The sequence below is a fragment of the Aspergillus pseudodeflectus genome, assembly GCF_044049435.1.
Source record: "Aspergillus pseudodeflectus strain CBS 756.74 chromosome Unknown BJX68scaffold_17, whole genome shotgun sequence".
Lineage (NCBI taxonomy): Eukaryota > Fungi > Ascomycota > Eurotiomycetes > Eurotiales > Aspergillaceae > Aspergillus > Aspergillus pseudodeflectus.
This window is the reverse complement of record NW_027263793.1, coordinates 308,175-327,273: the sequence shown is the minus strand read 5'-3', so window position 1 is coordinate 327,273 and position 19,099 is coordinate 308,175. Positions and strand designations below refer to the sequence as shown.

The window sequence follows — 19,099 nt, the reverse complement described above, 5'->3', positions numbered from 1 at the left end:
CTGTTTTACATCATCAACGGATATCAGGATCAGGATCACGCTGCAAGGCCAATGACGGTTGTGTCCGTTGCAGATGCCTGTTTGGTCGAGGTGGCGAGGGGTCAGTATAGAGTCATTGAAACTTCCAGACTAAGGGAGTGGCAGAACAGATAAAGCCAGGAAACATCATCATTGTTGGTGGAATGAGGTTGAAGGAAGAGCTCCAGTGAGAATGAATCAAAGATATGCAAAGACGAGATGCAAGAAAGGAGAGGTAAAGGAGAGGATTAAGTAAGCAGGGTTCAGGCCAGGAATTTTATTATTCGACACCAAAAATGAAAAATTGATGATTTTTGTTTAAAATTAGCGCGGGAAGGCGAGGTTAAAAGGGCTAAGGTCGCTCCCCCCGGAAGATTCAGTCAAGCGGTTCTCGACTTTTTCTGGCTGCAGCCACGCCCCTCATCGCTGGGCCCACGCACTTGGAGCTTGGGCCATACTATACTTTCATACTTCATTTCATTGTCGCTAAGGCTGATGCCTCGACTACTTTAATCGCAGCTCCAGATCATATTTCGGCTGAGGTAATTACTGCACCTCTTTCTTTTCCCCACGGCGCACTGGCTGCTGCCCTCTGGGGTCAACATTCCGCCTCATCTACCCACCAATCCCGCGCGGTTGATACCGATTTCCTACCATAACCATACTATACTTTTTGTACTGCCGACAGTTGCTGAGATCAATTCACAGCAATGACAGAGCAAGACAAGTCATATCGACCACGTTCTCCCGACTTTTCCACCTTCCAGCCCACCATCCCCTCCGTCACCCAACCCACCTACCAATTCGGGGGATCCCTTCCGCAACGCACCTCCTACGACGCCTCCCCGTTCTTCAACCCTCACTACCAACAATCTCCTGTTGCGCCAAATAGAGTCCCTCAGCAATACGTTCCTCCATATTCAGACGACTTTGACTCCGATATGGCGCGTCGATCTTCCCGTTTAGCGCGCGCCGTCGAGGTTGCGCCGGTACAGGTCGCGCCACTACCCGAACCGAAATTCATGGAGCCAGTCTTACCAGACGAGCCCCCAGAGCTTCCAACAGCAAGCCTAGCTGCCGGAGTTGAAGTAAAAACAAAGTTTCCGGTTGCGCGGATCAAGCGCATTATGCAGGCGGATGAAGATGTCGGCAAGGTTGCCCAGGTGACCCCGATTGCTGTCTGTACGTATTTACACCGTTCCTATCCCCTATCTATACTGCAAGCGATGCTAACATACTGGGCTCTAGCCAAAGCACTCGAACTCTTCATGATTTCCCTCGTCACAAAGGCCGCGAAAGAGGCCAAGGACCGAAATTCAAAGCGCGTAACCGCCTCTCACCTCAAACAAGCTGTCGCGAAAGATGAGGTACTAGATTTTCTCGCGGACATCATAGCCAAGGTTCCCGACCAGCCAACAGGGAGAAAACACGAAGATGATGGGAGTGATCAAAATGAGCAACCAAAGCGAAAGCGCGGTGGTCGGCGGCCCAAGGACGATAGCGATTAGTTGATCGCCACCATCAAGCCATTCTGTTTTGAGTTATTTGATATGACGGGCAGCGTTTCTTTTTATGTTTTAGACCGGGATGGAGCGCATACTCTTTTGGCGTTGTGGCGGTGGGAAGGCGCGTCTTCGATGTGTATAGGGCTTAATTCTGGATACTCATTTAACACCTTGACTCGGGCCGTCATTCAGGCCTTTTCTTCCTGCAATTTTATTCTCTCTTTCTTACCTCTGGTATAGTTCGGATTGCCATGTAAACAACTAGACCATCCCGAATACGGAAACACACACTAAACCTACTTCGGAGTCTAGGGCCTCGATCGACTCAGGCCGCATACTCCGAAGTAGACAACTCCGTACTTCCACCTCCCTCTTATCTACCTCACTGGCGATCTCCCTGTTTGTGCTTCTTCCACTGAAGAAGTATCATGCCGGGGTTCCAGAACAATGGATTTTGTACGTTAGCTGCACCGTTCTCCTCTACGATACGCGTTACCTAGGGGACGCGTCCTGCTTTGCTTCTTCTAATCGGCAGATAGTGGTCTCGAATTATAGGCGGCTCTCGGTCGTTGTCAACGAAGAGCCCTCGAGCAGCCTCCCCCACGGAGCGATTGACAGCGTTTAAACGCACGTGTAACACACTGCAAGTGAGTCGCCGTCACTCATATATAGTCTACGTCTTCGGATTCTGATTTTGGTTCGCATCACTAGCAAATATGGCGCTCCAGCAACTCCGCAAACGGGGAACAAGCGGCCACGGTACACGCGCGCAACTGCATCGAACGCCTGAACTCTGTCCTAAGTGACGAATCTCGGGGTCCCGCACCGCATCCTTGTCTCGCATATGCCGCGTCGTCTCAGATCTTTGTCACCGTTACGAAACTCGCGCTCTCCTCCTACGATGAGGGGATGCTTCGCTCCGCAACGATCTTCTTCAACACGCTGATTGATTCGGAGGTGGACGGCGTTGTCGATAATCGGCTTTTTGCGCGTGCATTGGTAGATCTGGTCCGCCGTGCGGACAAACAGTCGGAAGATATTGAGGGGCGGCTCGTCGAGCTGCTGTTCGGCGTATCGAACAACATCCGACTCCAGCCAACGATTCTCCCTGCTTGGTTTGCTCCTCGGTCGGATGACCAGGATAGTGAGGTGTCCAGTGCGAACGGTGTTGAGTTTGCGGGTACAATGAGGAAGGACGATTTTCCGTTATTCTACTTGTTGGTCGAGTATGTCCACCACGCCGGCAGGGCAGGGGACTTTGCCCGGACGGGTCTCCTATATCTGATAGAGACGGCCTCGCGATCAAAGGATCTAGAAAGGTGGTTGATTGAGAGTGACCTCGCGACGTTGATGGCTACCGGGCTAGGCGCTCTCTACAGCCAGTTGGGCAGGTAGGTGTTGCCGAGCCTTGATAGGATTAGTTACTGATCGTCCTCAGCCTATCCTACGCCTCGGACGGAGAGTCCGAGATTCCACACATCATAGCTCATTCAGACCATGCACAGCAAGAAACAGCGCTGCCGCCCGCGCTGGGCTTGTCGATGGACTCATTCATGGCGTACCTTCTCTTCTGGCAGGATACAATTGACCACTGCAAATCGGCTGAGGTTGTTGCGACTCTGTTGGACCACTTTCAAGTCTTGTTTCTGGAACAATTACTGTAAGATTCTTGCACATACACATTGCAGCAACAGCATACTTATGGCTTGACAGATACCCTTCACTCTTAGAGTCTTCTGATGTCGAAGGTGGCTCAACAGCAGCAGTTCTCACCTATCTATACCGCATTCTAGCCTCGATTGATCAAGAAGACTTGGTCCATCGGATTTTACACTTTCTACTTGCATCTCCCTCTGATTCAGACACACAAGTAGTGAAGAAAAACAAGAACATGTCCGCCAGCCGGCGAAAGTCCCTTGACGTGCTCACTGCATTCTCGGAAGAGGCTGCAAGGCCGTCACCATCTCTTTTTAATCTGCGAGATCTAGCTCTACTGGGTCTCCGATCATCTAACCGGCAGACGGTTCTAGCGACACTGCGGCTGCTGAGTGTGGTCCTGCAGCGTCATCCCTCGTTTGCACGATCTTTGATCCGGACTATCTCTGGCCATCCCGCGAAGCAACGGAACGTTGGAGCATTGAACGCCGAGCTAGGGCAGCTGCTCGCCATGGCCACCTCGATCATGAGTGAGCCTACGTTGGATGAGTCTTTCGGAAACTACCTCAAGGATGCCTCCTGGACACTAGAATCGAGAATCTGTATCAGCACGTCGGACAAGGATTCCACGGAAAGTGAAGCCCTGGAAGTCCGCCAAGATGATCCGATCATTCGCGAGTTGTTAGACTGTCTTGAGACATTTTTTACTAACTCTGTGATTGTGAATCTGGCGCTGACAGAAGTTCTTATGAGCATTGCATCTTCGCAACTCGTGGCTCTTGATGGCTGGTTGCTTGTGGATCCTACGAAATACCAATATACCAAGCCGAACGACTCGAGCGAGGACGGATTGCCAGATATCCTTGACCAGATTAATTCTGTTTATGAGGAGCCTACTTGGTCTGCAGCAGACACGCCTGCTCTTACGGCCGTGTTAACCCGACTTGTTGCGCAAGTCCAGAACTGGAGGAAGACCATTAAAGACTTTGATATACTGGTAGCGGCACGTCGTGATCTTTTACATGATGAACATGAGCCTGTCAGCGGCCCCGCCGAGCAAAATCCCTTACCGTCCGGCTCGCTCGACCGGCCTTCATCAACCACACCGAGAACCCCACAATTGAACTCCGACCAAGCAACTCCTAGAGGCAGACGAGATAAACAAAACTTTGCGTCTCCTCAGCGCAGCATTGTCGGGTCTCCTCTACGGGAGCCCACTACCTTTTACTCGCCTCCTCCACGAGATTCCTCCATGGCCCAGTCGGCCGCAGCAGATGAACTGCGAAGACGGCTAGCGACACCGTTTCCTATGGGTAGTCAATCTCCGTCTGAACCAGATGGAGATGCCGACTCCAGCACTCTAATACCATCAGCTGGAACACCCGCCGGTGCAGAGGACGAAGCCATTATTGATGACGAGCAGAAGCCAGAACAGGGCTCTGCCTCCCTTGGCCATGTCTTGACTAATGTCGTGGTCTTGTACGAATTTCTTCTAGAGATCTCGGCAATGGTACAGGCACGTGCTACGCTCTTTGAGGAAGCTGGTTTTCTCCCTGTAGGCAATCATGCCCGGGCGAAAGTCGAGTGAGCTGATAGTCGGTCCATGCCATGTGAGCGGGCACCCGTGGCAGGAATGTGAAAGCAAATTTGGTCCTTGCTATCTTGTAATATCATTAAGCGACATAATATCTACGTACATACTTCAGACCGTATATAAGCAGATTTATCATTCAACTCCGCGATTTGCTCTCACATAGTAATATATCACGTGATTGCATGCCTGCAGCTGAGCTTGTCACGGTCCTCCGCTCGAACCTCCGCAACTCGAATTTGCCAACATAACAGCAGCCTTCCATCCATCAACCCTCGAGTCGTCACTTCTAATCTATACTTTGATCAATCGGAACAATGTCTGCCTTCACCACTAAATCATTTCGCTCCCTTCTGGGCGCTGCTTCTCGCACTGCTCCTGCCACCCGCGCCTTCAGCTCCTCCGCCTCGCGGTCCTACGCGCGCGTCACGGTCACCGGTCGTCTAGGATTCAGGCCCGAGCTCCGCACCTCTAAGAATGGCAACGAGTATCTCGCTTACAGCATCGCTAGCACACCCCCGGGGTCGGAGGAGACGACTCAGTGGTTCAGCGTCGTGGCCCATGGCATCCCGGAAGGAGGATTTCGCAGCCTCTTGTTGTCACTGCAAAAGGGGTAAGTGCTGGTTTCCAATTCTTTCTTCTATTCCTTCAATGCAAGGCAATTGCCCCGCGAGTGAAGACCTCTTCTGACTCGATATTCCTTTTTGTCATCTCTAGGTCCTACGTCTTGGTTGATGGTGAGTTGCGAGTCAGACCATTTACGGATAAAAATGGTGTCCAGCGCGAGTCTCTGCACATCACCCAGAGTACGTTGTACCTCCCTTACATCATTTCCTGCCGTACTTTACTCCATTCGGCTTTCCAAATCCTATGGTCTTCTAGTCCACCCCGTGAGAGGCTTGAAGTTTCGCACTATGTTTTCGCATTGCGCGAACCTGAGCCGGAAAGGAATGGAAGAAAGTATAATCGCTAACTTTTCTGATGTATAGATGGCTTCGAGGTCCTTCGACGGCCTCGTCTGACAGACAATGCGCAAGGCGAAGAAACACCTTCTGAGTAAACGGATTGGATTAAGCCAGGTCTGGTCCTTGGTGCTGTTCGATTCGATTCTGCGAGTAAGAGGAACGAGGCCGAGAGCGAGACCGTCCTAGCACGATACCCTTTAAAGCAATGCCGAGGGGTTTTCAGTCCCGGAGTTGAATGACTTATTTGAATCTCGAATACCACCGCTTGTTTCGATGCACTTTCCGCTATGCCTTCACCATTCTGCCTTTTCTTCTTCTTCTCGTCTCTTCTTGTGCCCGTCTCGACCGTCACTCGATTTCATTCCTCTTGCGCAGGTTGAGATATGCCGAATCTGGACAGGCTTAACGCCGGTAACTGGTTGATCAGTGAATGTTTGACGCTTGGCGGAAGCGAGTCTACTGCTACAGGGACTTGGACTGGGGAAGACTTAAGTCCTTCACAGCTGTTTGGCTCCTTACTATGTAGATGAAGTCCACGCTCGGGGTCATGTAATGTATTGTAGTATCTTCAAGTATATCCAATTGTGCTTGGGGAAAGTCTCTTATCTCTCATTTCGGGTTTCTTACAGTAGTACCGGTAGTGGGCTGCGTTGACAAAAGACTCCGCAATAACTTAAAAGGTACAGGTTACATTGTCCACTTCGAACCGGTCGGTATCCCTCGCTGATATGGCTTGCTGCTGTTAGGGGACGATGACAGCGGTACAAAACAGACCAGCAAAGCGTTGTTTGTAAGTAATGCACGTCAGGGAAAGGAATATAGTAGGGTCCACGAGTTGTCTGTGTTATGGGCACGTCCCCGGACAAGTTCGACTCTTGCACTTCCAGATCATTTCGCCTCGGCTGACCGATATTCCTTGGGCGAACGAGTGAAAGGACTACTCGAGACTACTGGTAATTAGGGTCTAGTTCAGCGAGACCACTGCTACTGTCGTATGAATCGTATGAAATGACATCTATGATTGCTTTGGAAAGCATGGAATGGAAGTCAATAAGTGCGATAGATGGACGAGATTCTATCTCGTATCTATCTTCATCCAATCGGAGCTGGATTGGCATGAGCTATCCTAGGCTACGTATATGCTAGGAGCAGTCGATAGAATAAGAAGACAAAAGAGCCAAATTATCGGGCGAAGGGGGGGATAAAGTATGTGAGAGAAAGAAGTCGAAGTCGAAGTTGAAGTTGAAAAACACCATTATGCCAATTCGATTAGGCCATGGATTGCATATGCAGGGACGCTTGGCCAACTTGCTCTCGCGCAAGGAGAAAGGAAGAAGAAGAAGAAGAGAAATATAAACACCAGAAGCAGGTCGAGTCATTGATAACTTATACCTGCACCTCCCTCTCCTGCCGGATGACCTGCTTCACACGAATAAAGTCCGTCCCGGGGTGTCCGGACATAGGGTGTACATCGAGCTCAAGCTCAGAGTCTCCGTCCAGGCTCTCCCGGCTCTGGCTGGTACCCGCCCAGGCGCTCGTGCAGACCGTGTTTGTGGGCAAGGCGAGGTTCGGCGTTGAGCGGGAGCGGATGGCTTGCCGGCGGGGAGAGGTGAAGGGGTGGCTGATCCAGGTGAGATGCCGTCTTAGCCAGTGAGCTTTGGGGGGACGGGTGGGATCTTGTGTGGTTGTGGCTGTGGTGCCGGTGCGGTTCTTTTCGATGTCTGTTGTGAGGGCTGTGCTAGCTGTGTGGGTGTGATAGAGGTCATTGCTATCAAAGTTAGTAGTCTTCTTTGATGTGGAGGGCAGATGGAGACATACTTTGCTCTTTGGTCTTGGGCTTCGAGTGACAGGAGCTGTGCTTGGCTTCCAGACTTGGTTGTCTTCCGTGGGAAGCTCCCGCTTGAGCTTGTAGAAAGTACCGGGTTGAAGTAGCCGTCAAGACCAACGTGCGAAAGCAATGAGAGATACATGCGGTGCGCGTCCCTGCCGCATCCGAAGAAGATGAAGAACATGAACCCTGAGGCCGCTGGGACCCAGCGGTCAAAGTATATCTTCCCGTACGTGGGGACTTTTACAATTTGAGACCTCATAGGATGGATTAGGGACCAGGAGTACGAGTGCCAGGGCAGCGATGTCTGGATGACCTTGTAGACCATGTATGTCTGGAGGGGGATGAGGGCAAGAAGCATGATGAGGGAGAGACAAAAAAGGCGGAGGAACCGGGATTTGTTGATTCCCGAGTTTGCGGCGCGGATTATCTCATTGAATTGACTGCGGTAGTGATGAAGGCGATAGATGACGAGGCCTGGTATATGTTAGTGACCGTCTAATGGTGAAGTATGAGAAACGTACCGCAGTAGTAGCTTGCAATGAAGCAGACCACTAGGGGCCACATGTAACCCAGAACAAGACTGACCCAACTCTGATCCAGACTGTAGATACAGCCGGAGCCAGCGTAGATAAAGTAGCGGTTGCCTTGATAGATGATGTGGGTGATGCTGGCGATAATGGGAATCACCACACAAAAGGACAGCTCCATCGCCCGGTTTCGCCATCGCTGGTGCTTGCTCGGAACTAGGGCGGCACGCCTGGTATCCAACACGAAAGCCAGGCTCCGGAAGATGCATATTAGAGCCCCTGGGACCCCAACATACGAGCCGAGAAAGATCTTCACCTCGACATCACAGAGGCCTTTGCCATCCCACCAGTTGGTGATATCATCCGTGGGCCAGATGAACGCATTGACAATGTTGAAGATATTGAGTACCAGAAACCAGCAGATCAGGGAAATACATGGGAAGTTTCTGTTTTTCCAGTGCAGGACTAGAGGGGGCAGGCTGATCAAGATGGCAAGAAAAGAGAGCGCCTGCAAGGCCACCGTCTGAGCAGACGGTGTCAATTGAGGGCTCATGCTCGTAGACGCAACCTGTGCTTGTAACGATGATAAGGGCAAAGTTCTGAGTATTCTCTAATGTGAGTTGAGTTATTCTCCAGAAGCCAGTCAGGAGAAGCGCAGGTTAAGAGGGACGACGATGAGCCAGCAACATCCTGCTAGGAGAAAGACATGTAGGAATCGACCTCCACTCGAGTAAATGACTCCGAAACAGAGCTGAATGAGAACAGCAGCTTTTGCGCGCACTCATTGAGACAATCAGCCATTGCTAGGGTTTGGTGAGGGTTGAAATAAGGGCGGCAGAGAGGAATTGCAATGTGATACAGGCCGCTGCAGTCAGACGCACCAGTCGGAATCAAGATACCATCGCAAACAGTGGGTTTGTCTCTGGCAGTCCATCTTAATAAAGCCGGCATTTGAAACGCTGATTCTTTATTCATATATGAATGGTAGTGCTGCATCGCAGCGAGCAAAGAAGATGACGGTCCAGACTCAGAGTTTCCTAATCCGGGTGTCAATAGATTCAGCCGGACGGCTCAATGGACTCAGGTTGAGAAACGGACTCACGAGTGACTTCCGGTTGGCAAACCTTTAGCCATTGGAGCCCAACATCCGCTTTCCTGCAAGGAGACGGTCGGATCATGCATTGTGTACCACAAGACAAGCTATGATAGCATTATGTGGCTCGTGGACGCCTGTGCTACCAGCAAATACCCGCTGCTTGCTCCCTGAACCTGGAGAAGCAAACTGGGGGAATGCTGTTTTCCGTAGATGGTGGGCTGCATCGTGCTATCAGCTGTTGGGGGCTGATGATGCATGCAATGGATAATGTCGAGTCGATTGCTGGTGGTGATGACTGCTTGAGATGTGATCGACGTGACCAGACCCGAAGCGTGCATTGCCAAGGCGGCCGTCGTCATGACCTAACGGATCTTCCCCCAGCCCAGCCCGGCTGCCCCAGTCTTGGCTTGCACAGGGCACTGGCAGCGCCCAGCCCGGCAGTTCGCTTGGGGTTCGCGCGAACTCTCGATCTCATCTCATCTTGAAATTACCTCATGTCGCATGACCGGCCTGCACCACGTATAAACCATGGCCAATTTGAGCCTCCCTCAACCTCCGACTACATGATGTCTCCGCCTGTAAATCTCCGCAATCGCCGCCTGAACCGCCCTGCAACCTTCGCCGAGGGGTTGGCTCCAGCGCCAGCGCCAGCGTCGCCTTCCCCGCAAACCCTGCGCCGCAACTCAACGCTATCGGAGTCCGTCTCTGAGGCTCGGAACGCCATCCGATCCTCGACCGACGAGCTCCTCTTTCCACGAGCAGCAACAACCCACGATCGCAACGATGAGGAGTCGCATTGGCAGTCTGCGCCGCTGGGACTTGCGCTACTCCCCGCAGTCGCCGGCATCTTCTTTCAGAATGGCAGTGCTTTTGTCACGGACGTCACTCTCTTAGCCTTGGCTGCTGTTTTTCTGAACTGGTCTGTCAGACTACCATGGTAAGTCGATTTTTACGTTCAAGTTAACGTTAGGCTAACTCAAACTCAGGGAATGGTATCATTCGGCGCGATCTATCCGTCGGCAACATAGCTTGCACGCAGTCCCAGTGGAACTGGCCAGCGATATCATGGACGCCGTGCAAGACGCATCTGGTGTCCAACTAGGTGTACAACCAGACACGCCTGCAGAGACGGCTGCAAGTACACCTTTTTTTGAAGCTCAAACAAACGAAGCAACACCAGAGCGAGCAAAATCCCCATCACCTTTGCCATTACCACCAGCCCAGAAGACTCCAGACCTCAGCACCGCCGCCATCCGCGAGCTGCAAATCCACGAGCTCGCTGCCCTGGCTTCATGCTTCCTCTTTCCCCTAATAGGAACATGGATCCTTCATAACATCCGCTCCAACCTCTCGCGGCCTTCCGAAGGTCTCGTCTCAAACTACAACCTCACCATATTCCTCTTAGCCGCCGAGATCCGGCCTTTGGCACACCTCCTTAAGATGGTGCAGGCCCGCACCCTCCACCTCCAACGCATCGTCGACTCATCCCGCGACGCCGCCGACGTCGACGAAGCCGACAAATTCGACCCCACGCGAATTACAGATCTCTCTAAACGCCTCGAAGAACTCGAAGTGCACATCGCTGAAACAGCCGCCGCGCGTCTCTCCAACCCCAATCCTGATCCAACAAACCCTAACTCCCCGCGCGAGCCAATATCCCCCTTCTCAAAAGAAACCCAAGAATCCTGCCAATCACTAATCACAACCGCGACCTCAAGCTTCCAATCAGACATTGACGCCCTCACCCGCGCCGTCCGCAAGTACGAAAAACGGACGTCCCTCATGGCCCACGAGACTGAAAAGCGTCTCCAGTTTCTCGAGTCCAAGGCGCGCGAGGCTCTCGCTCTCGCTGCGGCCGTGAAGCAGCAGTCCCTTGCGGAGGAAGAAGTAAAGAAAATGAGGAGGCGTCAGACATTATCGGCATCCGCGACGTCGCTCGTGGTGTTAGCCGTGGAGTGGGCTAGCACCGCCGTATTCCTGCCGTTAACAATCGGGGCTTCGCTGGTCAGTCTTCCGGTTTTGGTCGCGAGGAGGGTAGGGAGGGTCCTGCTTGGAGTTGTTTCGGGGGATCAGGGGCGGAGAGACCGAGATCGAGATCGAGATCGAGATCGGAACTTTGATCGAAAGAGGGAGATGGAGACCGGGAGGGGTCCGGCGAGGAGATATACCTCGTCCTCAGCAAAAGGCAAAGCGCCGCAGAGCCAGGCTCAGACGGCCGAACAGGTGCAGACTCAGACGCGCAGGCCAGTTTCTTCAGTTCAGCCGAAGCGTGCGAAGCGGGAACAGGGACGGGAACGGGAACGGGAACGGGAACGGGAACGGGAGCGTGAAAGAGCTTTGGTTTTCGAGGAAGAGGATTAATAGACGGTTCATTACTTGGTTTCGTTCTGGATACGGTCACTATTTTGAGATTATGGTCATCTACAGATACATACGCCTGCTTGGCTTTGCTTTTTTGTACTCATATATATCATTTGATAGTGTTTGCCTGTTTTTTATTTTGACTATATTCGAGAAAAAATATATACTGGAAAGACCGATGTCAATTAGGACCACGCGATATCCAATGCCTACCTATCTATCCCCGGGTGTGGTTACCAAAGCAGGTAGTGTGACCTGACTGTAACGCCAACAAAAGACACAAAGACCACCGAGATAAGATAATTAAAAGTTATACAAGCGTAGCGCGAAGTATGGGACATGTGTATATATATTGCAGCAGGAGTCGTCACCAACCCCCAGGTCGAGAACAAAAGAAAAGATCACGGCGCGCCACCTGACGGCCCATTATTATCTACGCCAATCGCCTTGAGGAATGGCTCGATGATGCTGCGCTTGCGCTCCTCAAGGGCTCGTCTTTCTCTATCTTTGGAAGGAACAGGAACTTGCGTGGATATGAGAACTGATGAGAAGAACGTGGCTAGGGCGGTTTCGACGGCTTGCCGTCGATGGTTCATTGTTGTTATGGTTGTGTCTTGGGCCGAAGGTGGAGAGGGTACTGGTTTGCGGCGGAAGCTTCCTCCTGATATGAAGGATGCTGCTGATACTGGGGAACTGGGCGATGACAGTCCGTCTTTCGAGTCGCGAGAGGTATCTTTCGGTTCGTTAGTGGGTGGTGGGGGTTTGGATGGAACAGGTGCGATTTCATTGGCGATCCGCGCCAGCATGAATGTCACGAATGTGAAGGAGACGCTGTGGGCTGGCGAGTATGCAAGGTTCTCCAGTACCCATGCTTGGGAATCCTCCCAAGACCGCGGAGGCAGCCTGGCCTTCTCTCGTGTTTGGATTTGTTGATCCAGATCCTGCCAGAGAGAGGCCGATATGACCCCATCCTTCAAAGACCGCAGAAATGAAACAAGGGTCTCACTCAAGACTTCCAGGCGATGCATAGAAGAGACCTCTGGTGCAAATACTTTGCTAAAGTCTGTATTCGTATCCAGAGCGTCGCGAGCCTGCGCCAAAAGGGGCGATCGCGCTTCCTTATCCTTTAAAGTCCATGTTTCAGGTCCGAAAGGCCAGGCGGCTCCATGTGGCTCTCTTTCCCACGGAGCCTTATCTTCTGTTTCCCCCTTTACCATGTCCCATTCAGCAACGGCACGTTCGGTAAGCTCGGATATTGCCTCTGTTAGCTTAAACAGTTCTCTGGGAGCTGATATGGGGACCCTGTGTTCATCTTCGTGGCTGTTTGCTGGTCTTTTCGTCAAGCTCCGAGCCCCAGCCTCGGGAATGTGTGTGAGCTCCTCCAAGCTACGACCAAAAGCTGTTGGCAGCCATTCTCCGTAAGCAGAAATGAAATGATCTTTGCCATCCTTTACCCGAAGAACCAAGATTTCTTCGAGCTTGACCTGTCCGTCGTTCAGAAGACGAACGAAATCGATATCCCGCACGCAGACTGTAATTTCAACCATGGCAATGTCCCCCGGCAAGAGTGTACACTCACGTAATTCCGGTTTGTGGTCACCAGATTCATCATGGTGCGGCGGCTCAACTCTAAACTCAAGCCAGGATGGTGTCTCAGCACCGCGCTCCGGTTTCTGAATCGAGAATGTGGCTGACACCCCACTAGTGTTTGCAACAGTGACTGACCGGCTAACAGGGACGTTCAGTTTTATGGCCCCAAAATCCACATCGTTTGGATCTGTTTCGGACCGCTTAGATGTCTCGTGGCCGTGATTGTCCACCACGACAGTAAGACCAGGCCGAGACTCATTCTCGGCTTTATCTAGCTCTCTAACGACTTCCTGATGCACCTGAGCTTTGAGTTTAGGGTCGACGCACTTGAGTTCTAGCGTAAAGCCAGCTACCAGCGGTTTGTGGTCAGAAGAAAGAACGCCCTGGTGCGAAAGATAGTAGTCCAGTCGTATTCCATCGTCTCTTTCAGCATCCAAGTCAGGTGGCGCATCCTTGTGGGCTTCATCTTCATCAGGGTCGTACTCGTCCCCACTCTCCACCCCATCGACGTCAGGATCATAGTCGAAGAGGACGCTGTCATCTGCCGCGGCACTCTCCAGTCCCCTAGCTTTCATTTCTTCGTCTCGCTTTCTAGCTTCAGCGACTTCCTTTACCAGACGCTCGTACCTCTGCTTATCCCGACGTGACCTGTACAGAATTCGATCGCACCAACTCGGCCCCCTGTGCTTCTCACTCGAATCAAACCTGGCCACACTACCGACATCGTACTTATAAGTGGGCAGAAACGATATTTGGCCTTCCCGCCAGCCTTCATGGAAGGCTTTCTGCTTGTCTTGCTGCATCCGTAGCTGGTCATGAGGAAACAGAGACGAAATCGTTGTCTGAAGGGAGGCTGGATCCTGGTGAGGATCCAAGTCCTCAAGGTCGAGCGATTGCACCTTGTTTGGGAGTTCCTCCGAAACGGGCGACTGGCTTCGTGCATCTTCATTCGCGACACGCGGGGAAGAAACTGCACCATTGACCTCGGCAAACCGTTGATGGCGCTTGTCGTATTCGTTTTCTGTGTGTCGAGCAAGGACCTGCCGGACATCATCTCCGGGAATATCCTCTAAGCGATAATTTAAATCGCCAAACCAGAATGCGAAATCCTCATCTCCAATGCTTTCAGAAAGTTCGTCTCGAAGTGTGTAATCTGGGTCAATAGAGTCAAACTTTGCACGACCAACAATCTGCGACGCATCCCAATTTCGTCGGTCCAGGCTCGCCTTGTCCGACCCTGCAGCCAGATGGCAGTTGACAAAGATCATGCACGTAGTCTCGCCGAGGAGCAGGCGCGTCGCCACAGCGCCTTTGTTGCCCATATAACCCAGCAGACCTGTGCCTACACTGGTATTACTAACTGCCGACACACTATCGGCAATCGACGGGGCAGCGTATATTAATTGTAACAGTCCAACGAGCTGAATTTCGGCAACCAATTTGTATCCCGGGGGTAGAGCTGCTTCGACAGCTTCTTTCCACCTTTTTGCTGGGGCTGGGTCCGTGTACGGTCTTAGTGCCTCCGTGGGCGAAGAAAGATCCACGATTTCTTGGAGCCCCAGAACGTAAAGACCAACCTGATCTGGTGGAAGCTCGATAGACGAGGCACCACCTTCAGTAATTGAAGGCTCTGGCCCTTCATCTCTCTGAGATCCTGCAGGGTACGACCCGGAGAGCTGCCCGTACACTCCCCTCCGTTGTACAAACCACTTCCCAACATCTTTCTCAGTTCCAGCGATCGCAGCCACATTCCAAGTGCCAACCTTGACATGGACAGTCTGATGGCGGGTATATTCGTCTTTTCGCGCTTTGACTGCGCTGCAAAGCGAGGAAGGGTCGGAAGTGGTCTCCGCAGGGACTTCGAGGCTATCGTGGTCGGAGGGGTATTCGCCAATCTTAGGGCCTGGAGACCGTTCCTCGTTGGAAGCCATACTGGCAAGGCACTCTCAATTAGGTGGAAGAGAGCTGCACATTCCTCTTCCGCCCTGTCTGTGGAGTATATATATAGCGGCTCCTTCCCCGCGCTATACCGAAGAGAGCACTGTAGATCGAGTGGCGGGGGCAGTGCTGAGATACGAGGCGCGAACGCACCGAAGCAAGCAGCGGGGTAGGAGGAGCGCAAGGCGTGCAATTTAAGTCATCACGAGTTAACCGGGAATGCGCCTGAGAATCAGTATAACCGGGATAGGCCGAACATCACGCGGTACTGGTGTACTAGCGTAACCTCTGCCGAGATACACCAAATGTGCAAGACGGCTGAGGGAAAAATGTAGATAACAACAGTCACGATCCAATCTGATGACCAATGGCTTATTCACAGCAGCACCCAAGTACAACAGGTTCGTGGAAGAGTTTCCGGGAGGATTGCGGAGAGAGCGCAGTAATTATGACGGAGTGCAAGAGGGGATCTCTGCGACCTCGGACCTAGTATACCGCCTTCCTATAATGGATATAAGCTCGAGCTTCCATTCAACGTGCTTCTTGCTCACCCGCCTGCGCAACCAGCTCCTGCCTGCCGTTCCTGATCAACCTTAGCACACCTGACGGCCGATACAACCTACACCATGGCTTCTCGGAAACCGCGCCGGCCGAACAGCTACCATCAACACAGTAACAACCACCGTCACAGCCAAGGACATCCTCAGCCCTCGGATTACGATTCCGATTACCAAATTTACCTCTCCGACGCCCAGCAAATGGCTGATCAGCAAGATCAAAGCACTCCTTCTGCTCCTCTGCGTACAAACGAGGAACTTAACCTCTCTGTCCTACAACGCCATAATCCCGCCGTCAACTCGATCCAATCTCTTGCGCCCTTTTCCGTCGTCTATACCTTCAGTCCGTCCACAAGGCAGTGGGAGAAAACCGGAGTGGAAGGCACTCTGTTTGTCTGCCAACTCGTACCGGGCAGCCTTGGGGAGGAGCGATACAGCGTGTTTGTGCTAAACCGTCGAGGGTTGAACAACTTTGACCTTCCGTTGACGGACGGCGAGAACGTCGAGATTACAGAAGAGTTTATTATCCTCAAGTCTGATTCAGACGCGGGCTCTCATAGTAGCCCGCCAACTGGCCAATCGGCCGCCAATAATGGTCGTGCAAATGGTGACATTCGCATTTACGGTCTATGGGTCTTTTCCGAACCCCCTCCGAGCTCCACTGCAGAAACACGAAACATTAATGCGCAGGTTATCCGGGAATGTGCCTTCCTGGCCGGTCAGAGCCTGAAGCTAGCGCGAGAAAGACTCGAGAATACCCGCCAGAATGGCATGCATGCTGCAGCTGCAGCTTCGGCAAGCACGGATCCGTTGAATGACGTACATGGCAGCGTTCCGATGGGTCGCCAGGTTTCTCTGAGGGACTTGTTCGGACAGGAAAGGGCGCAGGATGATGCTTGGAGTGTAAGGGCACATAGTCAGGGCCAACCCCCAGCACACCAACCGCCAGCATTCCAAGCCCCGCCGACAGCACCACCAGGACCGACTCAGCCTGATGTCCTGGGAGATCTGTTTAGGCGGAGCGGTTTGGCGTTTCCTGGTGGACAGAAAACTTGACCCACCAACCTCAAAAACCTGAACATTACACCACCCTTTCATTATCTCGACTAATCCCGAACCACAGCCGCTATGCAGTTGTGGACACGATCAGAGGCCTTAAATGGCACCTTGGACGACTTGATCCTCATCCTTACAACACGATGCTCACGCCGGCTTTATATCACGTGCACGAACCACAGGACGGACCGCAGATCAGTCATGTCAAGAAGGCGCTTCGCGCAATATACCTCTTGATGAATCCTCCCGGTGTACGCGACGAGTATGGTTCTGATGAACCGGGTAGATATCAGCAAAAGAGAACCCAGTTTCATACCACTCCTGCCTGGTCTCTCCTACAAGCAACTATTGCCCCATAAAGGATCTATCGTCGGCCATCTGCCTCATATAAGCGTCTATCAGCACCTTGTGTAGGCCGGTTTCATATTTAACTCAAGATCTCCCGAATCATATCGGCCGTTTTCCCCGCCATAATTTCACTATGCCCTAAACCAAGATTAGTACGACACTTTCTCTTCAAAACAAACGTAGTAGAAGGGCAAGGCGGAAGAAGACATACTCAGACAGAAGGCATGCGGCACTGCCTCCTCGCAGACAACCATCCTGGGCCCCTCCCCCTCCTTCTCATTTGCACTCCCTCTAGATGTGATAATCTCCTCTCTCGTCCGCTCCGCAACCCAATGGTCATTTCGTCCGAAGTAGAAAAACAGCTGCGCGGGAGGTGCCAGCTCCGATTCTGTCGTCTCTGAAACACCCCAAACGTCATCACTCCATTTATCAGATGTGATCGTGCGCATTTCGTCGGCAGCCATGTGGCTAGGTTTGTTAGCCATCCATCATATCGGACCAGATCAGATCAGATCAGATTAGATTAGCGCCAAGCAGGCTGAACTGATCAAGAATGGAAAGGGGGTCATACAGAGCCTGCCTCACACCTCGCTTACTCCGCAAGAACTCGCACGTCGCATGTGCTGCTTCGCGCGGTGGGCCCTTCATAACGAAGTTTACCACGGCTGAGAGTATCGATGCCGGGAGGAGAGTCACCAATATCCGGACGAAGATTGATACAACCAGGGCGAGTTGGGGGATCAGGCGGAGGAGGAACTATCTTCGTTAGTATGGACCTGCATATAACATCAACCCAGCTACTTAGCCCTGAATTTGATGCCGTGGCTCATGCGTCAGAGACATAGGAGATATCATGTACGAACCGTCAACTTCTTCCCTGACGGCGACGCAGCAATATCTTTGACCGTGGGGAAAAGCAGGATGCCACCAACGATATCAAAATTCTGCTGCTCACTCTTTTCACTGCGAGTCTCGCGATGCCGCCGCAGAATCTCCATCGCCATGTACGTGCCAACTGAGTGGCCGATGAGGATTACCTTGGGCCTGCTTTTGGTCATCGAGCTGGTGGACGTCTTCCATAGATCAGCCATATGACCGCTCAGCCTCCGCTGCACGAAGCAGATCTGCTCTTCGAGGGAGAAGTAGTGGTCCCCATCCCCATCCACATTTCCAATTCCATCCTTCTTGCTCCTGGTCGACGATTCAAGTTCAAACCCAGCTAGACTATGCCCGAGGATGTGGACCGAGTTCTTTCCACCCTTTTCACTCTCGGAGTTCGGCGACCCATCCCCTGGTAATGCGGAGAGTTTCTGGCCTAGTGAGGAAAGGAATGCGTGATAGTATGAGATGAGACCCGGGTTCCCGGTTATAAAGTAGATTGTCGTGGGATAGTGGGTTGCTTGTGAAGATGCGGGTGTGCGGGTTGGGATTGTGGTTTCGTGGAAGAAACTGTCTGGGGTTATGTGGGGTTCTGGTAAGGGCATCCTGATCTTCATATAAAAGAGTGAGGGTGAGTGAGAAGGGAGAATTGACTGGACGAAAGATGATAGGCCACGGTGCGCCTGTGATATAGATAAAAGACTCGGAGTCGATGCTGTGGTGGACCGAAGGCCGAAAAGCCAAGACGCCGGAAGATCGCCAGCACTACCGTAGACACAAAGCATAGAACGACTACGCTCTACTCGCATCCAGTAAATCTAATGCAGTTTGATTCTTTTTTTCCTCTTTTCAGTATCTTTGCGTGACTGTATGTAAATCCCAAGTTTCTCTACATTGCCCAATCCCGGCCCGCATGAATCTTAGCAAAGTGCAAATTGTATCAGTGCCAACATGAACAAAACAACTTGAACAGGCAAAACATCATGAAAACACATGTATAAGCTAATCCCACTCGCCCGGCTCCGTGCTATGATGGTATATTGACAATGATAATAATGACAATGATCATGCCGGTTAGAAATTGATCAAAAAACCACTGCCCGCAGAACAAGAAATGAAAATCCGGTTGATACACGGGAAGGACGAAGAAAAAGCATGTATAATGTCGCAATCAGCTCGCT

At 52.0% G+C, this 19,099-nt stretch overlaps 9 protein-coding genes across 9 annotated transcripts; 5 read left to right on the top strand and 4 right to left on the bottom strand.

The window, feature by feature from the left end:
• The first annotated feature begins 410 nt into the window (after window positions 1-410).
• Window positions 411-1,732, top strand: nctA (negative cofactor 2 transcription regulator complex subunit BUR6). Its single transcript, XM_071039904.1, has 3 exons — window positions 411-560; window positions 727-1,200; window positions 1,267-1,732. The coding sequence occupies exons 2-3, from the start codon at window positions 729-731 to the stop codon at window positions 1,524-1,526; spliced, it is 732 nt and encodes a 243-aa protein (XP_070900014.1). The 5' UTR covers window positions 411-560; window positions 727-728; the 3' UTR covers window positions 1,527-1,732.
• A 157-nt stretch (window positions 1,733-1,889) lies between these two features.
• BJX68DRAFT_235654 (uncharacterized protein) lies at window positions 1,890-4,899 on the top strand. The gene is made up of 5 exons (XM_071039903.1): window positions 1,890-1,979; window positions 2,063-2,170; window positions 2,235-2,914; window positions 2,962-3,183; window positions 3,237-4,899. Exons 1-5 carry the CDS (start codon window positions 1,971-1,973, stop codon window positions 4,765-4,767), a joined length of 2,550 nt encoding a protein of 849 aa, XP_070900013.1. The 5' UTR covers window positions 1,890-1,970; the 3' UTR covers window positions 4,768-4,899.
• A 188-nt stretch (window positions 4,900-5,087) lies between these two features.
• Window positions 5,088-5,830, top strand: BJX68DRAFT_266003 (single-stranded DNA-binding protein; the record flags this gene model as incomplete). Its single annotated transcript, XM_071045377.1, has 3 exons — window positions 5,088-5,383; window positions 5,488-5,576; window positions 5,760-5,830. The coding sequence occupies 3 exons, from the start codon at window positions 5,088-5,090 to the stop codon at window positions 5,828-5,830; spliced, it is 456 nt and encodes a 151-aa protein (XP_070900012.1).
• A 1,291-nt stretch (window positions 5,831-7,121) lies between these two features.
• Window positions 7,122-8,646, bottom strand: BJX68DRAFT_266002 (pheromone receptor; the record flags this gene model as incomplete). The annotated part of the gene is made up of 3 exons (XM_071045376.1): window positions 7,122-7,503; window positions 7,554-8,040; window positions 8,088-8,646. 3 exons carry the CDS (start codon window positions 8,644-8,646, stop codon window positions 7,122-7,124), a joined length of 1,428 nt encoding a protein of 475 aa, XP_070900011.1.
• Window positions 8,379-9,223, bottom strand: BJX68DRAFT_235647 (uncharacterized protein). Its single transcript, XM_071039902.1, has 2 exons — window positions 8,975-9,223; window positions 8,379-8,873 (listed from the first exon to the last, which is right to left on the bottom strand). The coding sequence occupies exons 1-2, from the start codon at window positions 9,087-9,089 to the stop codon at window positions 8,737-8,739; spliced, it is 252 nt and encodes an 83-aa protein (XP_070900010.1). The 5' UTR covers window positions 9,090-9,223; the 3' UTR covers window positions 8,379-8,736.
• A 460-nt stretch (window positions 9,224-9,683) lies between these two features.
• BJX68DRAFT_266001 (uncharacterized protein) lies at window positions 9,684-11,550 on the top strand (the record flags this gene model as incomplete). The annotated part of the gene is made up of 2 exons (XM_071045375.1): window positions 9,684-10,126; window positions 10,176-11,550. 2 exons carry the CDS (start codon window positions 9,684-9,686, stop codon window positions 11,548-11,550), a joined length of 1,818 nt encoding a protein of 605 aa, XP_070900009.1.
• Window positions 11,551-11,873: 323 nt separating this feature from the next.
• BJX68DRAFT_235644 (phosphatase family protein) lies at window positions 11,874-15,661 on the bottom strand. Its single transcript, XM_071039901.1, has one exon. The coding sequence runs from the start codon at window positions 15,069-15,071 to the stop codon at window positions 11,952-11,954; it is 3,120 nt and encodes a 1,039-aa protein (XP_070900008.1). The 5' UTR covers window positions 15,072-15,661; the 3' UTR covers window positions 11,874-11,951.
• BJX68DRAFT_66506 (Dcp1 family protein) lies at window positions 15,631-16,977 on the top strand. Its single transcript, XM_071049584.1, has one exon. It carries the CDS (start codon window positions 15,705-15,707, stop codon window positions 16,689-16,691), a length of 987 nt encoding a protein of 328 aa, XP_070900007.1. The 5' UTR covers window positions 15,631-15,704; the 3' UTR covers window positions 16,692-16,977.
• BJX68DRAFT_66501 (bifunctional triacylglycerol lipase/ester hydrolase) lies at window positions 16,905-18,625 on the bottom strand. The gene is made up of 4 exons (XM_071049583.1): window positions 17,903-18,625; window positions 17,611-17,795; window positions 17,251-17,507; window positions 16,905-17,177 (listed from the first exon to the last, which is right to left on the bottom strand). The coding sequence occupies exons 1-4, from the start codon at window positions 18,533-18,535 to the stop codon at window positions 17,119-17,121; spliced, it is 1,134 nt and encodes a 377-aa protein (XP_070900006.1). The 5' UTR covers window positions 18,536-18,625; the 3' UTR covers window positions 16,905-17,118.
• Between the last annotated feature and the right edge of the window lie 474 nt (window positions 18,626-19,099).

Excerpts from the sequence above, each read along its gene's own strand:
- nctA (XM_071039904.1), top strand. The coding sequence starts at position 729 with ATGACAGAGCAAGACAAGTCATATCGACCACGTTCTCCCGACTTTTCC. Across the intron at positions 1,201-1,266 it reads GGTGACCCCGATTGCTGTCT|CCAAAGCACTCGAACTCTTC; the intron begins GTACGTATTTAC and ends ACTGGGCTCTAG.
- BJX68DRAFT_235654 (XM_071039903.1), top strand. Across the intron at positions 2,915-2,961 it reads CTCTACAGCCAGTTGGGCAG|CCTATCCTACGCCTCGGACG; the intron begins GTAGGTGTTGCC and ends GATCGTCCTCAG. Across the intron at positions 3,184-3,236 it reads TTGTTTCTGGAACAATTACT|ATACCCTTCACTCTTAGAGT; the intron begins GTAAGATTCTTG and ends ATGGCTTGACAG.
- BJX68DRAFT_235647 (XM_071039902.1), bottom strand. The coding sequence starts at position 9,089 with ATGCAGCACTACCATTCATATATGAATAAAGAATCAGCGTTTCAAATG. Across the intron at positions 8,874-8,974 it reads TGGTATCTTGATTCCGACTG|TGCGCGCAAAAGCTGCTGTT; the intron begins GTGCGTCTGACT and ends TGTCTCAATGAG.
- BJX68DRAFT_235644 (XM_071039901.1), bottom strand. The coding sequence starts at position 15,071 with ATGGCTTCCAACGAGGAACGGTCTCCAGGCCCTAAGATTGGCGAATAC.
- BJX68DRAFT_66506 (XM_071049584.1), top strand. The coding sequence starts at position 15,705 with ATGGCTTCTCGGAAACCGCGCCGGCCGAACAGCTACCATCAACACAGT.
- BJX68DRAFT_66501 (XM_071049583.1), bottom strand. The coding sequence starts at position 18,535 with ATGAAGATCAGGATGCCCTTACCAGAACCCCACATAACCCCAGACAGT. Across the intron at positions 17,508-17,610 it reads CGAGGTGTGAGGCAGGCTCT|CCACATGGCTGCCGACGAAA; the intron begins GTATGACCCCCT and ends TAACAAACCTAG. Across the intron at positions 17,178-17,250 it reads GCCGCATGCCTTCTGTCTGA|GGCATAGTGAAATTATGGCG; the intron begins GTATGTCTTCTT and ends ATCTTGGTTTAG.